The sequence below is a fragment of the Bos taurus genome, chromosome 13 (assembly GCF_002263795.3).
Source record: "Bos taurus isolate L1 Dominette 01449 registration number 42190680 breed Hereford chromosome 13, ARS-UCD2.0, whole genome shotgun sequence".
Lineage (NCBI taxonomy): Eukaryota > Metazoa > Chordata > Mammalia > Artiodactyla > Bovidae > Bos > Bos taurus.
This window is the reverse complement of record NC_037340.1, coordinates 39,815,281-39,841,026: the sequence shown is the minus strand read 5'-3', so window position 1 is coordinate 39,841,026 and position 25,746 is coordinate 39,815,281. Positions and strand designations below refer to the sequence as shown.

Genomic DNA, 25,746 nt, shown 5'->3' with positions numbered 1-25,746 from the left:
GTCAGCTGAATGGTATATGAGCATAAGTGGACAGGAAACCCACAGTGTGACCATGGGCCTCCAAGAGCTTGTCTGCCTCCCCTTCTCCCATGCTGTTCTTGTTCCCCATCTGTCCATCCTGGCGTGTGATCTGAGGAGAATTTCCTTTCCAGGTGACCCCACAAAAGCAGGTACAGAGAGAAGTCACATCCTCCTCCCCTGGGGCCTTCACTGCACATCCATCTCTGATCTACCACATCTAAACGTTGGGGAACTCAACCAATCAGGACTGGGTTAGGGGAGTTGAACTTTCTGTGACAGTGGCCGCCATCCATTCTGTACTGGCTGATATGGCGGCCACTAGCCACACGTGGCTGTTGGGTATGCAACATGTGGTTAGTGTGAGTAAGGAACCGAGCTTTTATTATTTTTTCTTTAAATCCTAATTAAAACTTAAAAGTCACACCTGGCAACTGGCTGTCAGGTTGGACAGTGCAGATCTAAGGTGTCGATGACTCTTTGCAACGCCTGAAGCAATTTTTAAAACTATTCATGATACTAGACTCTAGTGGGAGGGAGGTTCTAGAGGGAGAGGACATATGTATACCTGTGACTGATTCATGTTGACGTATGGCAGATACCAGCACAATATTGTAAAGTGGTTATCCTCCAATAAAATTTTTTTAAAACTATATGATATGAGATTCTAGACATACCCTATAACTCAAACAGCTCATCCATTCTGTGCTATCCAGTATGGTAGCCACTAGCCACATGTGGCTGTGGAGTATGTGAGATGTGGCAAAAAACAAACCTCAATGCAGACCTTTCTGATAAATGCTGAGATAATATGCCAAGCTATAATTTCATGATGAATGAGGCAAATTATTGGAACACACTGGAGAAGCGATGAAAGAGAAAAGCCCTGCAGTGGAAGCAGTGCTCCAGGTTCATTACCTGAACATTCTGCCCGGACCATGTGAACATCTGCGTTTGTTTTTCCTGTACATTATCATCTTGGGATGAGTGTCTGAAGGGACACTCACTGGCTATGAGTTCAAGATGGCTCAAAACAACCTTGTCCTTCATCCCAGGGGAGGTTAATTCCACACAAATGTTACTGAAGGAAAGAGGGAGGTGACATATAAAAAAAAAAAATTGGTCTTTTTTTTTTGACTGTTCTGGGTCATCACTGCTGCATGGGCTTTTCTCTAGTTGCAGGGAGCTGTGTCTACTCTAGTTTTGGTACATGGGCTTCTCATTGCAGTGGTTTCCCCTGATGGGGAGAGCAGGGGCTGTAGGGCATGTGGGCTTCAGTACTTTTGGCTTCTGGGCTCGAAAGCACAGGCTCGATAGTTGTGGCACACGGCCTTAGCGGCTCCACAGCATGTGGGATCTTCCTGAATCCGCGTCTCCTGCATTGGCAGGTGGATTCTTTACCACTGAGCCATCAGGCAAGCCCAACCCTGGTCTTAGCAGAGCAGTATTACAAATAAAAATGGACATAGGTTGTGTTAGATGGAATTTTGCTCCCACACTGATCTATACTCAGAGACCTGAGGTTGACTGCCTCAGTAATTAGGGATGTTCCAAAATATGGGTTCAGCCTCAAAGGCAACGTGGTTGCATGAGAAACACCAGTGGGCAAGGAGATGTTCTTAGAGCAAGGAGGCCAAGGGATGACCAGTGAGGAGCCCAGGTAAAGTGTGCAAATACAGACAAGGGCAGGAAAATAGAGCTAAATGATGGGGAAGGAAAATGAAGAGAGTGGATTTTGATTTTAGCAAATCATTTAACCAGCTTTCTTTATCAGGCTATGGAATGGGATTGGCACTATCCGAAATCAAAGATTGGCAGGAACACTGACCTAAAGGTCTCCAGAAAGGCAAGTATGTGGCCAACACAGAAATTTGCATCTTGGGAGAACTATTACCCAATAAGTAAATTCTTTTTTTATTTTTAAACATTTATTTTTTTTGTTTGGCTGAGATGGGTCTTCGCTGTGGCATGTGAGATCTTTGAACTTTGTTGCAGCATGTGGAGTCTAGTTCCCTGACGATTGAACCTGGGCCCCCTGCATTGGGAGGATGGAGTCTTAGCCACTGGACCACCAGGGAAGTCCACTCAAACAAATTTTAGGTATGCAAAAAATAATTGATGAGGTGGAGTGAGCAGTCATGGTTCACTCAAATTTTGATAGGTCTAGAAAAACGGGCACCTGGAATTTAGTGAAAGTCGCTCAGTCGTGTCCAACTCTTTGTGATCCCACGGACTATACAGTCCATGGAATTCTCCAGGCCAGAATACTAGAGTGAGTAGCCTTTCCCTTCTCCAGGGAATCCTCCCAACCCAGGGATCAAACCCACGTCTCCTGCATTGCAGGCAATTCTTTACCAGCTGAGCCACAGCGTGTGATTTTCTACTGGACACAGCACAAGGTCACCGACCACAGACGAACCAAAAGACACTTAAGTTATGATTAAATTATTCCAGTTGAGTCTAATAGGTGAATGAATTGGGAGGCAACATGGGCTGGCAGCCTCCTGCTTGGCTGCTCTGAAGAGATGGCACACGGCAGCTTTCCTAAGGGAGTCACTCCTTGGGTTTTGCAGATCAAAAATGTAATGGCAGCCTTTTAAAGGGTCTGCTCCTGTCCCATTTATAATATTGTGCCCAGCAGCACTTACTCACTAAAAATAGGCCGTCCGAGCACTTGGGAAGTGCAGAGGGGGACGCGGCACTCACAGGAGGAGAGGGCCGGGCGAGGGCAGCCTTTGAGAGCTGAGCATGTGAAGATGTGAAAAGAGGTGATTTAATCAAGGTTCATGAGTATCTGATGGGCTCACACAAAGAGGCCGGGGCAAGACCTATTCACGCCGTGAGGATAAAGGATGCTACAGACTGTTAATTAAGGCTAAGGGGAAGGGATTCAGGAGGCAAGAGCTTTTCTTCACAGGGCCAACCGCTAAGAGGAGTAAATGAAGATGAGGACAGTTGAAAATGTGGGGAAGGCACAGGATGGGACAGGCCTTACTGGAGCCCCGTGATGGGGACTTTGCAGGGGCCCGCCTCAGCCTCCCTCTCCTCTTCACCCACGGTTCCCATCTCTGCTTCCCTGGTACCCCGAGGAAGCTGCCTCTGCCCTAGTATCTGAGGGCAAAGCAGCACCAGCAGGTGGAGGGAAGGGGCTGCTGTCAAAGTGGGTAGGGGCTGGGGGTATGGAGGTCACGACAGGTGTGTGTAGGTGTGCGTGGGCCACTGCAGGACACAGGCGCTCCTAGGGGAAGATCAGGGAAAAGTTCATTTTCTAGCATATTTGTTACGTGATTTTCAATGCTGGATGGTTCAGAAAGGAACAAATGATTACTTGGACTCCTTTCTTTTCTCAAAGTGATAAATCAGTCAACCCATCAATTTATTTCTCTCTCTTCCACACACATCAGCAGACATACTCCAGCAGACACACTCGCACAGACACACGCAATCACAGGTGCACACACGTGGTCACCAGGGGGGAATTTGTTCTCTTCATCACTGGCAGTTTGCATGGGCGCGCCAAGGGGAAGACAAAAGATAAACCAGAGGTAGATTCCAAGCCAGCCTGGCTCCAGACCCTCAGCTGCACTGCAGTCCTGTGACAGCTGTCGGCTTGGGTATCACTGCTGACTGCTCGGCCACCACCATGTGCCCCAAATGGCTCCAAGCGAGCCTGTGCTCGGGCAGCCAGACCCCCGGCTGGCGAGGCCTTGGCTGCTATGGCGTCTGCCTGCGTGGCTGCCACCATTCCCGCTGTGGCCACCAGCACTGCCTCTGTCCTGGCCCGTGATGGCGTGAGACTAGCCTGAGGGAAGTGGAGAGAAAGGATCCAGAGGGTTTTGCTGAACTCATAGAGGAACTTGACCTTGAGGTCATGTCTGCCTTGCTGGAGACAGAGTGGCTAGTTAATGGTCAGCCCTTGCAGCCTGAAGGAAGGTGCCCCCAGATGCAGCAGATGGAATCATGCCAAAATTTGAACAAGAGAGGTTGCTGGTGCTGCCCAGGTCAGGGAAACAATTGGTAATCATATCTCGGCCAAAATCAGCTAAACCATTCACCCTGCCTGCCGGGAAAGAGCTTTGCCAGCGGGTCTGACAGCAGACAGGGCAAGCAGACAGGGCCAAGAATCAGCACGGGACCTGGCAGCATTTCGTGGCACTTGAAAAGAACGTGGCCACAGCTGTTCGTGCACGCTAACATGCGTCCGGGAGGGATGGGCGGGGCCTGGGGGCATCCTGGGTACCACACTAGGACCTGATCAGCAGTCCCTTCTGCAGTTAACCACTATTCCCCCTGAAACTTTCTTACAGATGTCAATTGGCATGTCCCAATAGCCAGTGCTGTCCCATCTTCAATCCCAAGTATTCACGCCTAGCAAACCAAATTAACTGTTTAAATTATTTCTACCATCAGTTAATAGCTGTGCCCCAACCAGTGGTCTCAAACTCACAAAGTCTGTCTCTTTCAACATACCTTCTTCTCAGGGAAAAAAACCTGACAATGGCTTTTGAATTTGGTCAAATTTTCTTTTCAGAGAAGACTCTTAATACATAGCTCCCACAAAAATCTTCTTTGACAAAGAACTGATACCCCACCAGCTCAAATATTTTGGGTAAAACTGACAGCAATAATAAATCCCTACTTAGATGATAAGGAACAAATGAATTCACTTTCTAAATACTTGAAGTGTTTTATTTTCAGTAAATAATGGAGTCAAGTCTACAGAGATTTAAGGAGAGAAAGTCTATGATTAAAAAGTTTGATACTTAAAGTATAATTTATAATGGGAAACATATAGGAAGACATCCTCATACATAAAATGTTTCAAAAGTTAAGTACTCTTCCTGGAAAAAAAATCCATACATGCTAAAAATGCTTAGCAAGACAGTAATAAAAATAAACTTTCTTATTATGAAAAAATGTATCTACAAAATTATGTATGGCAAATGTCACACGCTTAATATTGAAAGCATTCCCTTTAAAATTAAGAATGAGGCAAGGGTGCCATCCATCACTACTTCTATCCCAACTTCTATCATACATCTTAGCCAGTGCAGTAAGACAAGAAAAAGAAAAAGAGCTACAAAGATTGAAAAAGAAGAAACAAACAAAACAGTCACTATTTGCAGATGATATAATTTTTTGTGTGGACAGTCTAAAAGAATTTACAGGTAAATTATTTGAATGGATGAAGGAGCTTAGCAAATTTGCAGATTACAAGACCATACAAAAAGTTAGCACATTTCCATAAACCATATAGCAGCGATCAGTAAGAAAATGATACTTACAACAGTAATAAAAACATAAGGAACTTTGGATCATGTGCTGTGCTTAGTCACTCAGTCATGTCTGATTCTTTGAGATTCCATGGATTGCAGCTGCCAGGCTTCTTTGTCCGTGGGAATTCTCTAGGCAAGAATACTGGAGTGGGTTGCCATGCCCTCCTCCAGGGGATCTTCCCAACCCAGTGATCGAACTCAGGTCTCCGGGATTGCATGGGGACTCTTTATCAACTGAGCCATCAGGGAAGCCCAAGAATATGGGAGGAGGTAGCCTATCCCTTCTCCAGGGGGATCTTCCTGACCCAGGTATTGAACTGGGGTCTGCTGCATTGCAGGTAGATTCTTTACCAGCTGAGCAGGGAAGCCCACTTTGGATCATATCAAATGAAAATAACACAAGCCATTGATGGAGAAAATAATAAACCTTTATTGAGCTATTTAAAGAGACCCACATAAATCAAGATCTACAGAGCTGACCCTTGAACAGTACTGTGTGGACCCACTTACATGCATATTTTTTCAATAGTAAATGCTATGGTATTACCTAATCCATGCTTGGTTGACCAGAATGCTTGGTTGAATCCACTTTCTTCATAAAAGAAGTGAAAAGACAAGCCTCAAAATAGAAGAAGACGAAGGAAGGAAACAAAACAAACCAAGTTTGTATCCAGAACATATAAATGAATACTGGGAGTTAGTAAGAGATGATATCTTGCCCAAAATGGACAAATGTCATAGACAAGCACTTCCTAGAAACTACCATGAATGGTGACACAAACAAATGAAAACCACTAAACTGCATTAGAAACCAGGGACGAGAACACTACAACGTGGGTCAGACAGCTTCCCACACCACCAGGATGGCCAAATGTTCAAGTTGAATGGTGCAGGGGCCTGCCAGGGTTGTGGAGGGCTCTCACAGCCGGGTGAGCAAGTGGAGCAGGCACCACTACCTTGGGCAGCATCTGGGCATCACCTAGTACACCTGAGAGAAATTCCTGCAAAGAGGTGTGCCCAGGACACCAACTGCGCCAAACTAGAACCATCTGAACACCCATCGACCTGAAAATGGACAGATGAGCTGCAAGACGATTTTGTTATCTTGGGAATATCACACAGCAGGGAAAGCACATGAACTCCAGCTACACACATGGCCACGGACAAGCTCGCAAACAAGAGCCCCAAATGGAGCGTTGACTTTCTTCAGCAGCCACAGAATTGATTCAAAACAGGTAAAATGGATCAGTACATCATTTAGGAAACCAGATACATGGTACACCTTTAAAACAAGGCTTGGCCTGCTGCCTGTTTCAGTACGCAGGTTTACTGGGACACAGCCACGTTCACTGGTTTACGGACACTCCGTGGCGGATTTCACGGCATGGACGCTGACTTGAGTTCTTGGAACAGAAGTCATGTGACCCCTGAAGCCGAAAGTATTTACCACCCTGACCTTTATAGGGAAAGCCGGCTGATCCCTGCTTTCCAAGAAAGAGAGGGAATGATTAACCCAAATCACAGGACAGTGGTGACCACCAAGGAGATGGAGGTGGATGTGATCAGACTGGTGCTTTGAAGTAAGGTTGCATGTGTGCGTGCGTGTTATGTCCTTCAGTCGTGTCTGACTCTTTGTGACCCTATGAACTGTAGCCTGCCAGGCTCCTCTGTCCATGGGATTCTCCAGGCAGGAATACTGGAGTGGGTTGCCATGCCTTTCTCCAGGGGATCTTCCTGACCCAGGGATCGAACCCACATCTCTTATATCTCCTGCACTGGCAGGTAGGTTCTTTACCACTAGCGCCACCCGAGAAGCCTCTAAGTAAGGTTATTATCCTATAAAGTACATACATGCTTTATATACTTTTTGTTTGTTTGTTTCTATGATTATTCTACAACTTAAAAACATTCTTATAAGAGGGAAGAGGGATTGCTTCTGATGTTTCAGACTCCCCCATGGCTACTGAGGACCCCAGAATTCTACATCTCTGTTTGTTGTCATCTTGTTTTGTGGACACACAGAAATTCTCCTAACCTTTCTAAGCAGCAGATTGAGAGTTCTACTCTAAAATTCTAGCCTTCCTAGAGTTATAGGATAAGTTCTCTGAATTGAAAAGATGGGTCTAGATCACCCAGTCTGAGTAACCTGCCAGAGCAGAACTCAACGCCTTAGGCAAATGGTCACCCTCCTCTGTTAGAGCATGTGCCCTGAGAAGGTGGCTGGAGTCACAGACACCCTGCCTGCGTTGGTGGGATTCCCACCAGGACCAGGTGCCTCTGCATCCTGCCTTCAAATTGACTTCTTACGTTTCTGATCACTACTCTTAGCAGCCTGTGTCTCAAGAGAGACTTGAATATCATCTGTGGCATGGAAGCCATGCGGGGATATGTCTGGAACCCAGCCTGCACATGGCCACAGGGCCACATGTGGACACACCAAGAGTCCATGCTCTTCTCCTCTGTGGGCTTCTCCATTCTCTGGCTGATGCTGGTGGTCTCACACCCTTCACTGTTGAGAAGCTCTAACTTCTCCCAGGTTTTCTCTGGTGGCTCAGATGATAAAGAATCCATCTGCAATGCAGGAGACCTGGGTTCGATCCCTGGATTGGGAAGATCCCCTGGAGGAGGGCATGGCAACCACTCGAGTATTCTTGCCTGGAGAATCTGCAGGGACAGATGAGCCTGGTGGGCTATAGTCCATAGGGTTGCAAAGAGTCGGACATGACTGAGCAACTGAGCACAGCATAGCTCTCCCTGGGGTTCCCATCAACTTGCTGGCACATCACAAAATACCTCTCTCATTCACAAGACACTGACTGCCTGTGTTTGCATTTCCAATCAGGAGAGGGCAATGCCCAGCTTACCTGTAGAGATCTGGGACCAGCCCATCTTCATACCGAGCGCACAGGTTGTTGAGGGCCTGCTCGTGCTGACCAAACAAGCGGATGTAGTTGGAGGCGGGGAAAGGCACTTTGGAAAGGCACGTGATGGTTTCCACCATCCTGTACTTGTTGATGTGGATGCGGAAGTAATTCCCATTCTTCACGTTACCCGTTACTATTTCTGAACCCTGGTGGGGGCGGGCATCAGAAAAACCCCATTAGAAACATGTCTGGACTTTGGCAACTTTGTCACAGCAATTTATTTTTCAAATATAACAGGGTATATGTTATTGCTTGTTGCAAATCACAGTGGTAGGTATTGACCAAGATCAACTGAAGGTAAGTGCGTGTCAGAAACCACGCATGTGGTTTAATGACTAAACGCATGTGGACTTAATGACTAAAAGTTCCTAGGGATAGTTCACACTGTGACTACATCACTCCACATTTCTAAATTGGTTGCTAGGTTATGGCCAATTCTCCTTTCTTCAATACCTCACTCAGCTGGTCCGTGGAACTGGGTCTTTTCTCTCCTGTGAGGTGTCCTAAGACTGTTAACTTTCTTAATTTTTCACAGTACCACTTTGAGAAAAGCTCCTAGTCAAAGGTGGTCAAAAGGAACGACAGGTTTTAAAGTTTTACTTGAACAAAGGAAGCAAGGTAGAGGTAAACCTCTGACAGCTGGGTTTGGGGAGGTTTGACTGGGAGGGTGTGTTTCCATGAAGAAGGTTCCAGCTCACGGGAAACAAGCACACACACGATGTGTGGGCTACTTGTTAGCTTATAAATTAGGAGAGGCGGAGGTTCCTGGCTTTATGTCTTCTAGAAACGGACTGAAACCACCACGTGAACCCAGGTGACGAGGAAAGACGCCTCTCTGCTCCAGTCACGACTACTTTTTCTATTTCAGCCCCTGGTGGCCACCAACCAAACAGCTGGAGACATGCTTCCCACTGGCTCCGGCAATGAGCAGAACCTCTGTTTGTCTGTGGACAAACCTGGGTTTGGCTGGTGGTGGCTGAACCTGCACTTTGGCCCTGGACTCTGAACCCAGGACACAATAATGTTCAGTGAATCTCTCTTGAGAGCATATTGATTGAAGCTTTTGCCCTGAACTTGACTGTGACATTTAGAAATCCACCACAAGGTGAACTGCAAGGATCCCAAACATTTACTGAGTCTCGGACATCCCCTGGAGACACTGTCTAAACAAGAACACATGGTTTACCTGGATTTTTAAGTAAATTGAAGCAACTGGTGGGTGTTTGGGTATCTTGTGGCTAAGCTCTGAGGAGGAACCAGTCACTCACAAAGGCACAAGGTGAGACAGAGGGGAGGGTTGACAGGTAAGTCCTGGCCCAGCCCCAAGGATGTGCGTGACAGTAGGGGACAGAACAAACTCAGTTTAGGAAAGAGGTGGAGGATGGCACCCCAAGCGAGGTGCACCAAGTCCATCATCATAGAGATGGATGGATACAGAGAGGGAATCTACCTCCATAGCAAAGGGCTGAAAACAACAGGCAGTGAGGTGTTATCTAACAAAACAATGGTACATCTGCACAATGGGATACAGTGTATCCAATAGAAATTATTGGTAAACTGTATTTCATAACGGAAATATGTTTCCAGTACATTTTATACTGCAGAAGTACAGTCTATCAATTTGTAATTTTTATAACTTGCACAGATTCATTCTATTTTCATAAAAATACATGGGATCATTTATTTGCTTTTGTGTCAACATTTTAACAAAATGTTAATGGGGGGGTTGCTAAGACTAAAACTGCTGGTATCAAACTCATATAGTCTTTAAAGTCTTGTGTTTATCCTTAGAGATGCACATAACAGGAACATTCATCATGCTCTATCTCCGTGTGTATTTAATTCAGAAATAGCTTTGCTATGATGAGCCAGCAAGTAAAGTTGACCCCTGGAGGCCCCTTTGCAGTCAGGGGTGTCTTGGTGAAGGGCATGAACAGCTGGGGGTGGGGCTGCCCCCTGACCTCGCAGGTAGGGTGACTGGGGTCCCGGGAGAGGGGGCACTGGCCATAGCTTGCAATAGTTTTGGTGCCAGGTTTCCCCAGGGCTCAGTGGAGAGCGGATCCCACAAGGCCTTGGACCCTCCTCTTCATCTTTGAAACTTATTTATGCTGAGTGATTACAGAAAAGCACTTGGGTATCCAAGGGGTACGTCTTGAGATCCACCTACATGGCTACTAATATTTTGGGCTCGGCAAAGACTTTCACTGAATATCCCACTCTCACAATGGCTCACAAGCACCAGTACGTGGGGGCTGATTCGGGGGATACGGAGCACCTCGGAGCGAGGTTCACGGTGACCTCATGGGTGGTGTCTTGCCATGTTTCCGTGGGGTCCTGGCAGGTTGCTGGTGGAGAATCTGAGCATCATGGGCCCTCCCTCTGAGGTCATCCCATGCAGGAGGGCTAATGAGTCATCAGCATCATCGTTGGTCTGCTTATTTGGGGTTGAGGCGAGTTGGTCTTATTTTTTAAATAATTTTTATTCCTTTATTTGACTTTTGGCTGTGCTGGGTCTTCTCTGCTGCTCAGGTGTCTCTAGGTGCGGCGAGCAGGGGCCGCTCTTCATTGCGGTGTGCAGGCTTCTCATTGCAGTGGCTTCTCTTGTCGCTGCACACAGGCCCTAGACAGCAGGTTCAGTACTTGCTTACAGGCTCAGTTGCCCCCAAGGCATGTGGAAGCTTCCCAGACCAGAGATAGATCCCTTGTCCCCTGTACTGGCAGGTGGATTCTTCACCACTTGGGCCATCAGGGAGGTCCTTTTTTTTTTTTTTTTAAATTTAAAAGTCGAATTACAATCCGTGGGTTGCCTCTGTGTGTCTCAGCCCTTAAAGAGCTCAGAGAGCAGCCGTGTGGAGGAAGGAAAGGCCCAGTGGTGCAGAGATAGCTTAGCTTAACTCTGGAAGTGACCATGACTATTGTTAATAAGACTTGGCACCGTGATCACATAACTAGGGGGCCATTCTGGGCCTGTGGCATGGAAACAGTTTGCATTGACACGAAAGACAAGTCGCTTACGAGTGGGTTTTTCAGACACAAGTTACCCCATGGGGCTGGGCAGACTGATCTAAATTTCTTAGGTCATTTCTAGTCACAGCAGATGGGAAAATCTGGTGAAGTCCAGAACACTTTCTGCTTATCCTTAAACAAGGACTTTAGGCAGCTTCTAGCCCGGCCACCCCATGAGGGATTCTGGGGTAACAGTGATGATTTCACATGCTTTCCAGTTCTTAGGGATGTAGTGAGTTTCTTCCTTTAAATACATGAGTTAATTGTTAGGATATTCAGGTCTTGAATTTAAAATTTTGACAGAGTAACTGGTTCTGATGTGGGTCTTTTTTTTTTTTTTTTGTCTTCCCATCTTTTCCTGAATATAATTATTCTTTTGAGCTCCTTTATGATTTTGACAAAGATTGGAACATGCCTCTGGAATTCACGCCAAGTGGAAGACCCAGGGGTAATCAGACTCGGCGTGCTAGAAACCCAGGTTTCAGCCCCCACGATGAACACACAGTTTTAAATTTAGTGGTATCCAAGGCAGGGTTTGTTGTGACACATTTCTTTATTCCATGGAGGATAAGCCAACAAAGCATGTGGACTGGAATCTGTAGATCAGTTTATTATGTAGACAACTTGGGGACCCTTTCTTCCTTTTGTCGGGCTACCGAGTGAATTACTCAAGCATCTCTTACTTAAATATCCTAAGGATAGAGTGTTAAAAGACTCTGATGAGGTTCATCTGTACTACAATCATTGTGAGAATAGTAATTTGGTTTCTCGAGTGAAATATTGCTCCAAGGGTTCCATTCTCCACCCACTGGTGATATTTAGGCAACTGCCTGGCCATTTTGGCAACAATTTTACTTAATCAAATTAGTTCCAACCCCCAAAGATTGCCATGGAACCATCCTACATTTTTTTTCTTGGTGAATAAAATGGGGGAAAAATCTGTTTAGATCTTTTATACTAATTAAAAAGGAGGCCCGCCTGGCAAAATGGTTAATTACAGTCAGGGTTCCTGCTCAAATACTGTCACAGTACCAGCCAAAGAAGCTATTCAAGTTCTAGTCTTTTTAAAACTGTCATTAACTAAAACTTCCTTTGGCGCATCCTCTGACTTTATTCCCAGAGAGAGCTGTGGTTCATAAACAAATGATATTGCATGTCAGAAATCACACACTGTCCTTGAAGAATCTTGTTCTGTCCAAAATCAAGTCCAGTATTTCCTAGTTTTTGAAACTACTTGGTTCCAGGTATTTATCTACAAAGACCAAAGTGTCCGTTGGTCACACTCCAAACTCATCATCCGAGTTGCCTCCTGTTTACATGATTGGTGGCAAACTATACTTTCCAAAGATGGCCCCAGTGGTACCCCATCCCACATGCTCTTCTACACTTGACCTTGACTATCTTCCCATTGAGAGATGAACTCTCTGTCCTTTCTCCTTGAATCCCACTGGGCTGTGACTGCTCCAGCAGAGGATGTGGGGGTAGTGACTGCTATTTGACTTTCAAGGCTGAGTCATAAAAGGCAGCGCAGTGTCCAGCTGGCTGGTGGGGACCCTTGCACTTGGGAGTCCTGAGCTTCCACGCAGGCAGTCTCACCACTCAGAGGCCACCAGGCTGTGAGGAAGCCCAGGTGACATGGGCAGCCCAGGTGTGATGCTCTGGCCAGCAATCTCTGTGGCTGAGCTGTGCCAGCCCAGGTCAGTGACAAGCTTTCGGTTAGAGGACCCAATCACTGGGCTACCCCTAGTCTACTAAGTCTTCCCAGCTGAGCAGAGACAAGCTGCTCCCACTGTGTCCTGTCCAAACTCCTAACCAACAGAATCTGAGCACAGTCCAAGGGCTGCTTCATGTTGCTAAGCTTTGTTATAGAGCAATAGAGACTGGAGACCATTGACTATGGTCCTTACTTTAAGCATTTTGCATCAGACCATGGATATGGGACATGCCTAAAAGAATCTTGGAAGGCCCAAGGGAAATAAGTTTTAAACACATGGCATCTGACCTTTCCTCAGCAGAACCAGGTCTCAGTACTTATCTGTAACTATGATTAACAACATTCACCACTGATGGGGCACCTGTTTTATTCCCTGAAGGGAGTGTTACTTTATATGTGATCCCTAATGATCCCAGAAAAGCAGTGGAGTTGATAACTTGCCCAAAGTCCACGGTAAGACAACTGGAACACTGGGATTCTGACTTCCCAAAGTGGGGCCAGAAGCCTGGGAGGTCTGGAGTCTGTTCTCCTGATGGAAATTTCCATCAGTTTCTACTACATCTCACTGGCCAGGACCTGCCATGTGGCTGACCTCATTCTCAAGGAAATCTGGGAAATGTGCTTATTTTAAGTTAGATTGCTAATCTTCCAAAGGAAAAAAAAAAATCAGGATGTGAAAATGGGAATGGAAGCAGGCAACCTCCAGTGGTTGCCTCACTGATGAAACACAAACATGACACAGGGAAGGAAAGCCTCCGCTACAACAGATGCCACTCTGGGGCCAGCTGCCAGACAGTCCTACCTGGGGAGCTCCCAACTGGCCAGCCACCCTGTGTCCTTGCTTCCTCTCTAGCTACCTTGAAGCCAGGGGAACACCGCCCTCCCCGCAATCCCCAAGCACGCACAGCTTCTGCTTCACCTCCACGGTCTTTCCAGTGTCATTCAGAGGAGCAGGAGCACCAGGGGGTCCAGACGGACATCAGACCCTCAGCAATTTGCCTGTTGTCACCACAGAGGTGACATCGAGAATTTTAATTATTGATGGATACATCACGGGCTACCTCAGAACTTTGTGGCTTAATGGCCTTCAGGAGGCAGTTTGATATATAAACTGGTGGTGCATCCAGACAGCAGAATATATATATATATATAAAATTCAGGGCTAAAAGGAAATGGACTCTCAAGCCATGAAAAGACATGGAGGAAACTTAAACGCAAATTGTTAAGTGAAAGAAGCTGATTTGAAAAGGTGACAGACTGCTTCCCACTCTATGATATTCTGAAAAAGGCAAAACTATGAAGACAGTGAAAAAAAAAGGTCACTGGTTGCCAGGAGTTGCAGGGGTGGGCGGGAGGGAAGAACAGGTGGAACCAAAGGGATTTTTTGGGTAGGGACCCTGGTCTGTAGAACACCACTATGGTGGACCCATGTTATCATACATTTGTCCAAACCTGCAGCATGTACAATACCAAGAGTGAATCATCATGTAAATTGTGGGATTCTGGTGATGATGCACCAGTGTTGGTTCATCAGTTGTGACAAACATACCCTGTGGTGGGGATGTTGATAACAGGGGCAGCTATGCGTGAGAGGCTCAGGGGATGTATGGGAAATCTCTGTACCCTTTTCTCAATTTTGCTGTGGACCTAAAACTGCTCTAAAAAAATAAATGGCTTAAAATGACAATCAACTTTTACAACCTTAGTCTTTGGGAGTCACAGAAGTTGGGACTAGCTTAGCTAGGGGATTCTGGCTCATGGTCTCCTGCAAAATTTGTAGTCAAGATATCAGCCAGGGCTGCATCATAAGGTTGGACTGGGGCTGGAGGACCACTCACACAGATGGCTCCTCACATGACTAGCAAATTGTGGAATGTCTGGGGCAGGAATCCTCAATCCCTTTCCATGCGGACCCCACCAAAGGGCCAACCGGGTGACCTGAGGATATGGTAGCAGTGACCCAGGAGGGTGCAAGTTGGAAGCTGTAGGATCTTTCAGGACCTGGCCTCAGAAGGCACACATTATCATTTATGCAATATCCTGCTGGCTACACACCTCAGCCCTGGTCGGTGTGGGTGGGGACCATTCATGGACATGGATACCAAGGGGCAGGAATGAGTAGGGGCCATTTCAGGGGCCAGCTGGCCCATGGCTTTCTGATGCAAGAACCAATACATGACACTAAAAACTGTGGATTAAGAATTTCACCCCCTACTCCCGGAAACAAAGTGCTATATTTGAAAGTAAAATGAAATTCAGGAAGAATACTTACAAAATCAGACTGGGCCCTCTGTACCTCCAAAGGGGTTGGAATGGCGGGCTTGGAGACATGCAAGTAATGGTAAGACCCAGGGAGGATGCCTCCTAGTGAAGAAGGCCAGTTTTAGACATTTTATTTCAGTTGGGTGAACAAATGGGTAGCAAGGCTGACATCTACACCACAAGACCACCAGAGACACCTGCTGTGGTGTGTGCCACTCACTTTCCCACCAAAGTGCCTCTGTTGGCAAGGGACACCCTGGGGCTGATAACATTTAATACAACCAAGGTGAATGTGCCATAATAGCACACAATACAGACACCAATGCTCTAAGAGGTCCAGGCTGACCCTGTGCATCCTGACTTCCCATAACTCACGGCCCTCTAATCCCCACCTACCAAGGCTTTGTAAACATGGCCAAGATGTTCCCTTTCTCTGTCCTCCTCCACTGTGTAACCAACATACTAAAGAAAGTAAATGTTATAAGGAAAGTCAACAAAGTCCTTGTTCAAGGCTTTAGAAAATGTGGATTATGAAATGGTTACTATTTCTAGCTGGCCCCAGAAGCCCAAGCCAGGTCCCACTCAGAGCATCTTCTGACAACCGGGACTTGTCCTTTTCCATGGCCACCGCCCTCCCTAAGGTCTTGTCCAGAGTGAAGAGGCGATCATGACCTCTCGCTGGGCAGACAAACACAAAGACTGGGATGTTGGGTTTCTGCCCCTTTAGACTGATGTTCTGTCTACTGGATTAGGGTTCACAGACCCTCCCCCCAGGAGTCCATGGATGATTATGGGTGTTGGCCCATCAACTCTCTGGAAGTACACATACACAATTCTATAAATATGTGCATTTTTCTGACAGAAGGTCCATCTCCCCAATATAAGGAAATTCTGTGTTACTCATGTGATGACCTCCTTAGGAGCCAATAAAACAGAGGGGATTAGAGTAGACCCATTTTACAGCTGCTACAAGTTGTGCTTATTATTTCAGACAGCAGACTGAAGCATGGGAGGCTCGGAAGCTCCCCTGATCTCTCAACTTTCAGTGAGAATAAAAGTTTGGCAAGATGTCAGGGCATCACACCACACACCAGTGGTGAGGAGCCTCTGGGCAAGTTACTGACCATCCCCTAGTCTCAGTGGCCTTATACATAGAGTGACCATCACAGAACTGACATGGTAGAATCAGGTCCATCATAAACAGTTAAACATGAGAGAGCCCCCCTCCCCACATCTCTTTGCAAAGCCACTGACACACAGCAATGCCTCCTCACCAAGCCTATGGGAAATGGGGCTGGCTGGTCCAGACCCAACCAGCGGCTACAGCAGTGGGATGAGGGTGGCCCCCTACACACCTTTGATCTTGGCTCCCTTGTACATGGGGATGAGTCGGTCAAGGTCGGCCGGTGGTTCGGTCACAGGCTCCAGAGTCGGATCGAAGAGCTTGAGCATTGCTGCTGCCAGTTGGAAGCCGATTTCTTTGGAATTGAAGTTGCTGTGAGTCCACTCATTCGAGTAGTACCTATTGGAGAACTTGGTGAGGGGGCCGGCAGCTCTGATGGCTATGTCGTTGGTGTGAAAGTTGCTGTCGATCACAAGTCGGCCGTCGTAGACCAGGCATGCATCATTGAAGGCTTTGAACGTTTCATAATCCACGTTCTTCTCGAGGAAGCTGAAGAACATCTACAAAGTGAACAGACACATTATCCTTAGTTATCATTCTTCACTGTACCTTCCCAAGAGGTTGGGAATCCTCCATTTTAAATCCATTTTAAATCCTCCAATAAAATCTCCATTTTATTATTTGGGGCACACTAGAAAACCTAAATCTACTAAGAGTATGTCCTAATGGTGTGTGTATCTTTCAGATGAAGAACAAATTAATATCACTCAATGTCACTCTTTTTTTTTAATCGCTTATCTAGGTATCCAGCAATGGATGCCACATAGTGGAACGTCTCCCACGAGAGCACGTTCTCCCCTGTAAGGAGGTTTATGTTCATAGATACCACTTGCCCCTCATTCCAGGACACTCTAAATCACTCCTTCTCAGTCTCCTTCCATTTTCCTCTCTGGTGTCTGACACTCATGTTTCTCCAGGTTCCTTCTTGGGGTCACCTTGTCCACTCTTGAGTCTTCAGACTGCCCCATTTCTGGCCCTTTAAGCCCAGAAAGCCTGTCCTTGCAGGATACCCCGTTCACCTCCATACCCTCCAGGTCTGGGCTCCTGACCTGGGAGGGCAGGTACTGATTCAGTGAATATAGACAGGGTACCTGCATGCCCCACCCCCATATTCTCTGCCCAGATTTTAATACTTTCTCACACTCATCTGGAAATCATCTTCTGTATTGATGTTTCATTAAAGCATCTAGTGAAAGTGAAGGGAAAGTTGTTTAGTCGTGTCCAGATCTTTGTGACCCTTGGACTATACAGTCCATGCAATTCTCCAGGCCAGAATACTGGAGTAGGTAGTCATTCCCTTCTCCAGGGGATCTTCCTGACCCAGAAATCAAACCAGGGTCTCCTGCATTGCAGGCGGATTCTTTACCAGCTGAGCTACCAGGGAAGCCAGGCTAAGTTATTTGTTTTTAGGGCTTCAGTTGTTGTGGAAGAGGCTAAATTGACTCATTTTTATCTTAGTTGTTGCTATTCAGTCACTAAGTCATGTCCCACTCTTGGCAACCCCATGGACTGTAGCACGCCAGGCTCCCCTGTCCCTCACCATGTCCCAGACTTTGCTCAAATTTATGTCCATTGAGCCAGTGATGCTATCTAACTATCTCGTCCTCTGTTGCTCCCTTCTCTTGCTCTTTCCCAGCATCAGGTTCTTCTCCAGTGAGTTGGCTTTTTGCATCAGGTGCCAAAGTATTGAAGTTTCAGCTTCAGCATCAATCCTTTCAATGAATATTCAGGGTTAATTTCCTTTAAGATGGACTGGTTTGATCTCCTTGCAGTCCAAGGAACTCTTAAGTGTCTCCAGCACCACAATTCAAAAGCATCAGTTCTTTAGCACTTGGCCTTCTTTATGGTCCAACTCTCAAATTCATACGTGACTACTGGAAAAACCATAGCTTTAACTATAGGGATGTTTATAGACAAAGTGATGCTTCTGCTTTTTAATACACTATTTAGGTCTGTGATAGTTTTTCTTCCAAGGAGCAAATGTCTTCTAATTTCATGGCTATAGTCACCATCTGCAGTGATTTTGGAGCCTAAGAAAAGAAAATATGTCACTGCTTCCACTTTTCCCCCTTCTTTTTGCCATGAATATTAGGTGTTTTTTTTTGTTTTTTTTTTTTAATGTTGAGTTTCAAGCTAGCTTTTTCACTCTCCTCTTTCACTGTTCTCAAGAGGATCTTTAGTTCCTCTTTACTTTCTGCCATTAAAGTGGTATCATCTACATATCTGAGGCTGTTGATATTTCTCCTGGCAATCTTGATTCCAGTTTGTGATTCATCCAGCTGGGCATGTCACATGATGTACTCTGCATAGAAGTTAAATGAGCAGAGCCATTCCACACCCCTTCTCCACCCAAGAATGGTGCGTGAATGAGAAGTGAGGCAGGAATGAGCCTACAACAGCCACTAATCACAGGTGACTACATACATTTAAATCAAAATTAGTTAGGTACTTCCCTAGTGGTCCAGTTTCCCTGTTGGCTCAGCTGGTAAAGGATCTGCCTGCAATGTGGGAGATTCAGGTTCGATCCCTGGGTAGGGAAGATCCCCTGGAGAAGGGAATGGCAACCCACTTCACTGGGTTCCACTTGCCTGGAAAATTCCATGGACAAAGGAGCCTGGGTCATGGGGTCACAAGGAGTCCATGGGGTCACAGAGAGTCAGACATGACTGAGCGACTAACACTTTCACTTTCCCTGGTGGTCCCGTGGCTACGACTCTGAGCTCCCATTGCTGGCAGACCCAGTTTGATCCCTGGTCAGGGAAACTAGATCCTGCGTGCCACAAATAAAGATCCCACAAGCTGCAAATAAGACCCGGCACAGCCAAATAAATAAATATTTTTAAAATAAATAAATCTAAATTAATTAAAAGTAAGTAAAATTGAAAATCCAGACCCTCAATTGTGGCCTATTTCAAACGCCCCAAAGCTACAGGTGGCAGCGGCTGCCATACTGACTGAACAAGTAAGGACCATTTCTACCATCACGGGAAGTTCCACTCGACAGCACTTGACTCGAGTCCACCATCCCTGTGATATCCTTTCTTCTTCCTGAGGGAACCAGCAAGGACTTTTCCCCTTTACCTGTCTCTGTTCACTTGGACGTCTAATCCTCTCCCAGTTACTCCCATTCAGGTAGCCTCTTTCTCTCTAATCTGTTATAAATTCTTTCTGCTTTTAACCTTACTCAGTGACCACAGGAAAATATATTTCTCTGAGTCCCTCACTCTGAGTCTGTCTCTCTACTCCTCTTTCCTTTTTTGCCTCTATTCCTTTCCCATCTATATAGAAATAGACTTCTCATCCATAGAAAAACACGTAGAAATATTTGAATTGAAATTATATGTGCAAAACAGGACCATTAATGCTCAGAATTCTCCTTCAACATCCCCACAAAGTTCTTCTACCTGCTCAGTTTATCTCCTAGGTAAACCTACCTTTTATTAAAGTGAAAGTGAAAGTGAAGTCGTTCAGTCGTGTCCCACTCTTTGCGACCCCATGGACTGTAGCCCTCCAGGCTCCTCCATCCATTTTCCAGGGAAGAGTACTGGAGTGGGTTGCCATTTCCTTCTTCAGGGGATCTTCCCAACCCAGGGATCGAACCTGGGTCTCCAGCATTGCAGGCAGAGGGTTTTACCATCTGAGACACCAAGGAAGCCTCCACTTTTTATTAAGGGGCACATTAAATATACTAGCCCTTGTTTTCCTGGGTTTGGAAGATTACCAGCACTTCTACTGAAATCGTGTTATTTTATACCATTTTGGCATAGGCATTCAGAACATGGTTACATTGGAGACATACGAGTTGGTGGAATGGACCGATTGCTGAAACAGCAAATCCAGCACTGTCCCCGGGAACACAAGTTATGAGTCACGGATCTCTCATATCTCTCAAACACAATTCATGTGCTCCTATAAGGCCAACTGAATACTACATATTGGCTGAAAATATGGAGTATTAGAAGAAACATCTGCTTTAAATGCCTCTATAAATAATGCCCTAAGGTTCTACCTTAAGGAACTAGGAAAAGAAAGGCATGGTAAAGCCAAAGCAAGCAGAAAAAAAGAAAATAATTGTTAAGAGCAGAAATCAATGAGAGAGAAAACTGACAGACAACAGAGACAATTAACAAACTCAAAAGCTGGTGCTTTGGGTGAAAAAAATCAATACAATCGACAAACATCTAGCTAGACAGAGAACTTTAGACAGGTCTTCGCCTCGTCTTCATTTCTGGCGGTTGCTGCCTATTTGTGCTATTCAGGATCTGATGGCGGCTGCCATCAATCCATCTCTACTTCCGTCAGCACACAGGCTTCTTCCTGTGGGCTTCCTCTCTGCCATCACATCTTTCTCTCCGTATAAGGGCACCAATCATCAGACTTAGGACCCACCCCAATCCAGGAGGACCTTCTCTTTGCTTGACAGCAACCACTAAGATCCTATTTCCAAGTAAGGTCACATTCAGGTCCTGAGGCTTAGGACCATAGCTCTCCAGGGGACATAATTCAAACCATGACCCCACAACCACAGTGGAGATGTGAAGATACTTGTCCCCATCAAAGTCTTGGAGAAGGGAATGGCAACTGACTCCAATATTCTTAGAAAACCCCATGGACAGAAGAGCCTGGAGGGCTATGGTCCACGGGGTTGCATAGAGTCAGACACGACTGAGTGACTCACTTTCACTTTTGTTAAAAGTCTCCTAGTGCCCTGACAGAGACGCTACTCAAAGCTGATCATCAGAGGGATACATACCCTGATCTCTCCCTTCTTTAGGCTTCTAATCCCCAGCTGGTACCTGTGCTATGCTAAGTCACTCAGTCGTGTCTGAGTCTTTGTGACCCCATGGAGCATAGCCCGCCAGGCTCCTCTGTCTATGGGATTCTCCAGGCAAGAAGACTGGAGTGGGCTGCCATGCCCTCCTCCAGGGGATTTTCCTGACCCAGTGATAGAACCTACATCTTTTACATCTCCTGCATTGGTAGGTGGGTTTTTTACCACTAATGCCAACTGGGAATCTCCAGCTGGTACTTACTGTTGGCCAAACACAGATGAGAGTTTCAGGGTGGGGTGGGGTGGGGAGAAACACAGCAGGGGAGCAGGAGACAGGACCCAAGGACAGTGGACCACGGTCTGACTCATTACTTTAGGGGGAAGTCTGGGCAGGAAGGCATGCTGGATCAAGGGGGTTGAAAGTATCTGCAAGGTGTCTTTGCCTTGATTCTAGTTCTGACCTAATAGGAGAGTGAAGGCCTGTGGGGGCTGCTACAGACCCTGTATTCAGTCAGATACTTGGGGAAGGTTTTCTTGTACCTGTGCTCCCTAGGCAGGGTTTGTACTCACCCCCAGAATTCCCCCAGGGTACACTTGGCACACATCTTCTAGGATCATCATTTTCGGAGGAAACTTCCAATGAGAAGATCTTTATTTTTCCTCCTTAAATAGGTATTGTGACATACATATGTAGATATGTAGAAAAGTACATACACTTTTCTATTAAAATACTATGAACTTTTTCTTTTGCACTGCTATATCCCTCATACTTAGGACCGAGCTTGAGACCTAGTAGGCTTTCAATAAATCTCTGCAGAGTGAAGGAAGGAATGAATGTTCTTGAGGAGCAGAATGTAGAATCCCCTGGGTTATCAGAATGAAATGAGAGGTGGTAGGGAAGCTCCTCTGGCATGCAGTCTGCCTTGAGCTCCTCCTGTCTAGGTTCTGGGGGACGAGGGTCATGGCACCCACCTGTAAGAGCACTGGGGCGAGAAGCCCTGACTTAGGCTGACTGGCCCATACTGCCAGGTAATGGACCCCCATGAGCCCTCAGAGGCCTCCTCCAGGTGGTCTTCCCACCACAGGCTGCTGGTATCCTTCATCCCAACCCAAGGGTCAACACACCCTTGACCCCCATAAGTCCAGCCCTCACGCTGACTGCAGCCCCCTCCCTGAGGGGTCTCCTGCTTCTCTGGCACATCAACTGGCCCCTTCCCCTCTTCCTCCTGGCTTCTGCTCGTCTCCTGAACAGGCTGTGAGCTGAGCTATTCTAAGTCCCTGTTCCACAGGGAAAGACCCACTGTAGCTGTTTCCAGAATCTTAGGAGGTCAACACGGTGTACACTTTGAGGCCCTGTTAGCCTGGGTTAGATCTTAAGCTGATGGGGAGTCACCGTGTTCTGTCTGTAAAGTGGGGGTGCTTCCTGTGACAGAGCTGTTGTGAGGAGGGGACAGAATGCACTGCAAGAGGGTAGCACGGCGCCTGGGACTTGCTCACAGTGGGGCTGGTTGTTGTTCAGTCGCTCAGTCGTGTCTGACTCTTTGCAACCCCATGGACTGCAGCATGCCAGGCTTTCCTGTTCATCACCAACTCCCAGAGTTTGCTCAAACTCATGTCCACTGAGTCAGTGATGCCATCCAACCATCTCATTCTCTGTCATCCCCTTCTCCTCCTGCCTTCAATCCTTCCCAGCATCAGGGTCTTTTCTAATAAGTCAGTTCTTCGCATCAGGTGGCCGAAGTATGGGAGCTGGCAGTCCTCAAATCCTGACACTCCATCCACAAATAGAAGGTGGGGGGGTCCAGTTCCCCTTCCTTTGCATGTGGGCTGCCTCGGTGACCTGCCTCCAGGACTCCGAAGGATGCTGCTTGATGTATGAGGTTAGGTCACAGGAGGAGGGATGCTGTCGCTGTCTCTATCATCTCTCGGTCTGTCTCTATCTCTGGCTCTCTGCGTCTGTCTCTATCTCTGTTTCTATCTCTCTGTGTGTATCTCTGGCTCTCTGTTTGTCTGTTTCTGTCTCCATCTGTCTGTTTCTATCTCTGGCTCTCTGGCTCTCTCTGTCTCTATCTCTGTTTCTCTCTGGCTCTATCTCTCTGTTTCTCTCTCTCTCTGTCTCTCTCTATTACTCTGTCTCTTTCCATCTCTCTGTCTCTCTCCATCTCTCTGTCTCTCTCCATCTCTCTTGATCCTCTCTGTCTCTGTCCCAGTGCTTTTGGAACCAGTCACCACGCTGAGGAGAAGCTCAGTCCCATGGAGGGGCCGTCTGTGATTGTTCTGATCAGCATCTCACCTGAGCCTGATCTGACACCAGCAGCCCGACAAGCGGGGGGACACACCTTTTCTATGGCTCCAGCCCCACCCAGTCCCCTTTCATCCTCAGGAAAGACCTCTAGGGATTCCTGCCCAATGAGCTGGCTCCCACGCTAGGACCACAAGAGAGACGCAAGGATGACTACTGTTGGTTTAGGTCACTCGGTTTGGGTGGCTCTTTATGTAGCTACAGAAACTCTGAAAGTTTGCAGGGGCTGGAGAGGGGTGGCAGGGAAACTGCGACTGTAAGCTCATCACCCATCACCTTTCAGACCCCAAGTCCCCCAAAGCTGGTAGCTCTCCCAAGGTGGTGAGTGAGGTTCCGGGGACCTACTTACGGAGCAGGGGAGCTGGAAGGGCTTGGTGGGCGTGGTGAAGCTGGCAGTGTGGATGGGGTCAGGGTACAGCCCATTGTTCCACTGAGCCAGCAGTGCGTCCCGGTACACATTCACCCCTGCAGCCTGGAGTGCGTCCTCTATCGCGCCCTCCACGGCGCAGTCGTTGATGCAGGTGATGATGGATGTGGGTGGGTGCTGTACCAGGTGGATGCAGGAGCCCCTGACCCCCAGGCTCAAGAGGGTCTCCACAGTGGTGTATGTGTCAATTGAGTTCCCATAGATGATGATGTTCCCTAGAAAAGGGGGCAAATTGCTAAGATACATAGCTTAAAAAAAAAAAAAACCCAATAACCTTATTAGTCAAGTGCTAATGATGCTGAATTACTCCCTCCAACCCTCTCATTTTTTTTCAGCTGTGGGAAGCCAGCGGTGTTACCTAGCAACGGCAACCAAGATAATTTAGCAAAGAATGGACACACAACATCCCACAAAGTAGTCAAGTACTTTTAACACACAAGTAGGATATTCGTTTATGTACCTATAATTTGAAAGTTGAAATTATGCTAAATGAAACGGTCAAAAATAAAACCTTTTATCTTGCTTTTGTCCCCTACTTGCTATACTTATTAAGGGGGAAAAATGGCGAAAGTTTGCAATAAATGCAAGTTCTTCTTGAGTCATGAAAAGGACAATGGTTAAAAAAAATAGTCATGTGCATGATGGTAAGGACATTTTAATACTTAATTGTTGAATTGTGTTGATTTCAAGAAAACTTTTTTTTTGAAAACTAAAGACTAGAACATTCTGCTTTGCAACAGATAATTTTATAAAGATTCAAATCCTGAGTTTTACAATTTAATGTGTTAAGACCTAGCGAGAGATTGATGGGTATTCTTTTGGTGAGGAAAAATAAAATCATAAAATAATCTCGAAAGATTTCTACTGTGTGAGAGCACTTTGATGATACAATTTATTTATATTTCTTAAAAATATTACAGAAGTAATTACATATGCTCTTCTGATGATGATATAAATTTTAAGATCAATGATCCTATTATATGAGTGAAATGTATTATGTGCTATTCATATGTTATTTTTGACATGGAATTGGCATTATTACCTCTTCACAAAGAAAGAAACTGCTGTGGACTCACATTTCAGGCAAGCTGTAACAATTTTACCACAAAACTTTACCTCTCTTTTTCCTTCTGTTTGTGAAATGATATGAAGAGGAATTTTAAGAGACAAAATAAATGGCAAGTGTATTTACTCAATTTTGTGGAATAAATTATGCAAAAATCAAACTGAAAGGAGGTATAATGGCTATCTTACTTGCCTAGAAGAAAAGGAACTGGAATCGCTTTCAGGCATTTTTCAGAGCTCCTAGGAAGTCCTCGCCTACTTCCTCTTCTCGAACACGGATGGCCAAGGGGGACAGAAGCCAGGGGCAGGGCCCCTCCTCCCCGCCTTCCCTAGGACATTCTGATCTGGGGGCTCTGATCGCCTCCCCGTTCAGACTCACTAGTGTGACATTCCTGAATAAGCTGCATTTCCCTTGGCTGAAAGAGCCAACATTTTGTTTAAATTATTGAGGTACCCACCTGCTGCAAAACGTGACTCCTGGAGGTTTGACACGACAAAGGAGTAGCCCGCCAGGAGAGCCAAAACTTGAACCTCACATTGTCCAAATTTGAGGTCCTCTGTCCCTTCTTTCAAATATGCATGTGAAAACAGCATTCACTTTCCGTGAAACAGGTTAAGCGTTTAGGCCCCATGCAACTCAGAGTTTCATTATTTTTGCAGTTTCTCCTTCATGTGGGCTTTTAGCAACTATTCTGCTTTTTCATTATAGGCTCACAGGCTATATATAGCAATGCCAGGCTGCTGGGGTCATTAGAGAGCTGTATGTTTAGCCAGGGTTGCCCACAGATTGTAGGCAGT

The 25,746-nt window shown here is 46.3% G+C and overlaps 1 protein-coding gene across 1 annotated transcript in view; it reads right to left on the bottom strand.

Moving 5' to 3' along the window:
- Window positions 1-25,746, bottom strand: part of CFAP61 (cilia and flagella associated protein 61) — a 246,527-nt gene that overhangs the window by 34,476 nt on the left and 186,305 nt on the right. Inside the window, 4 exon segments of the mRNA XM_059892834.1 lie at window positions 8,159-8,364; window positions 15,211-15,302; window positions 16,556-16,883; window positions 23,806-24,098. Coding sequence (XP_059748817.1) covers window positions 8,159-8,364; window positions 15,211-15,302; window positions 16,556-16,883; window positions 23,806-24,098 — 919 coding nt within the window.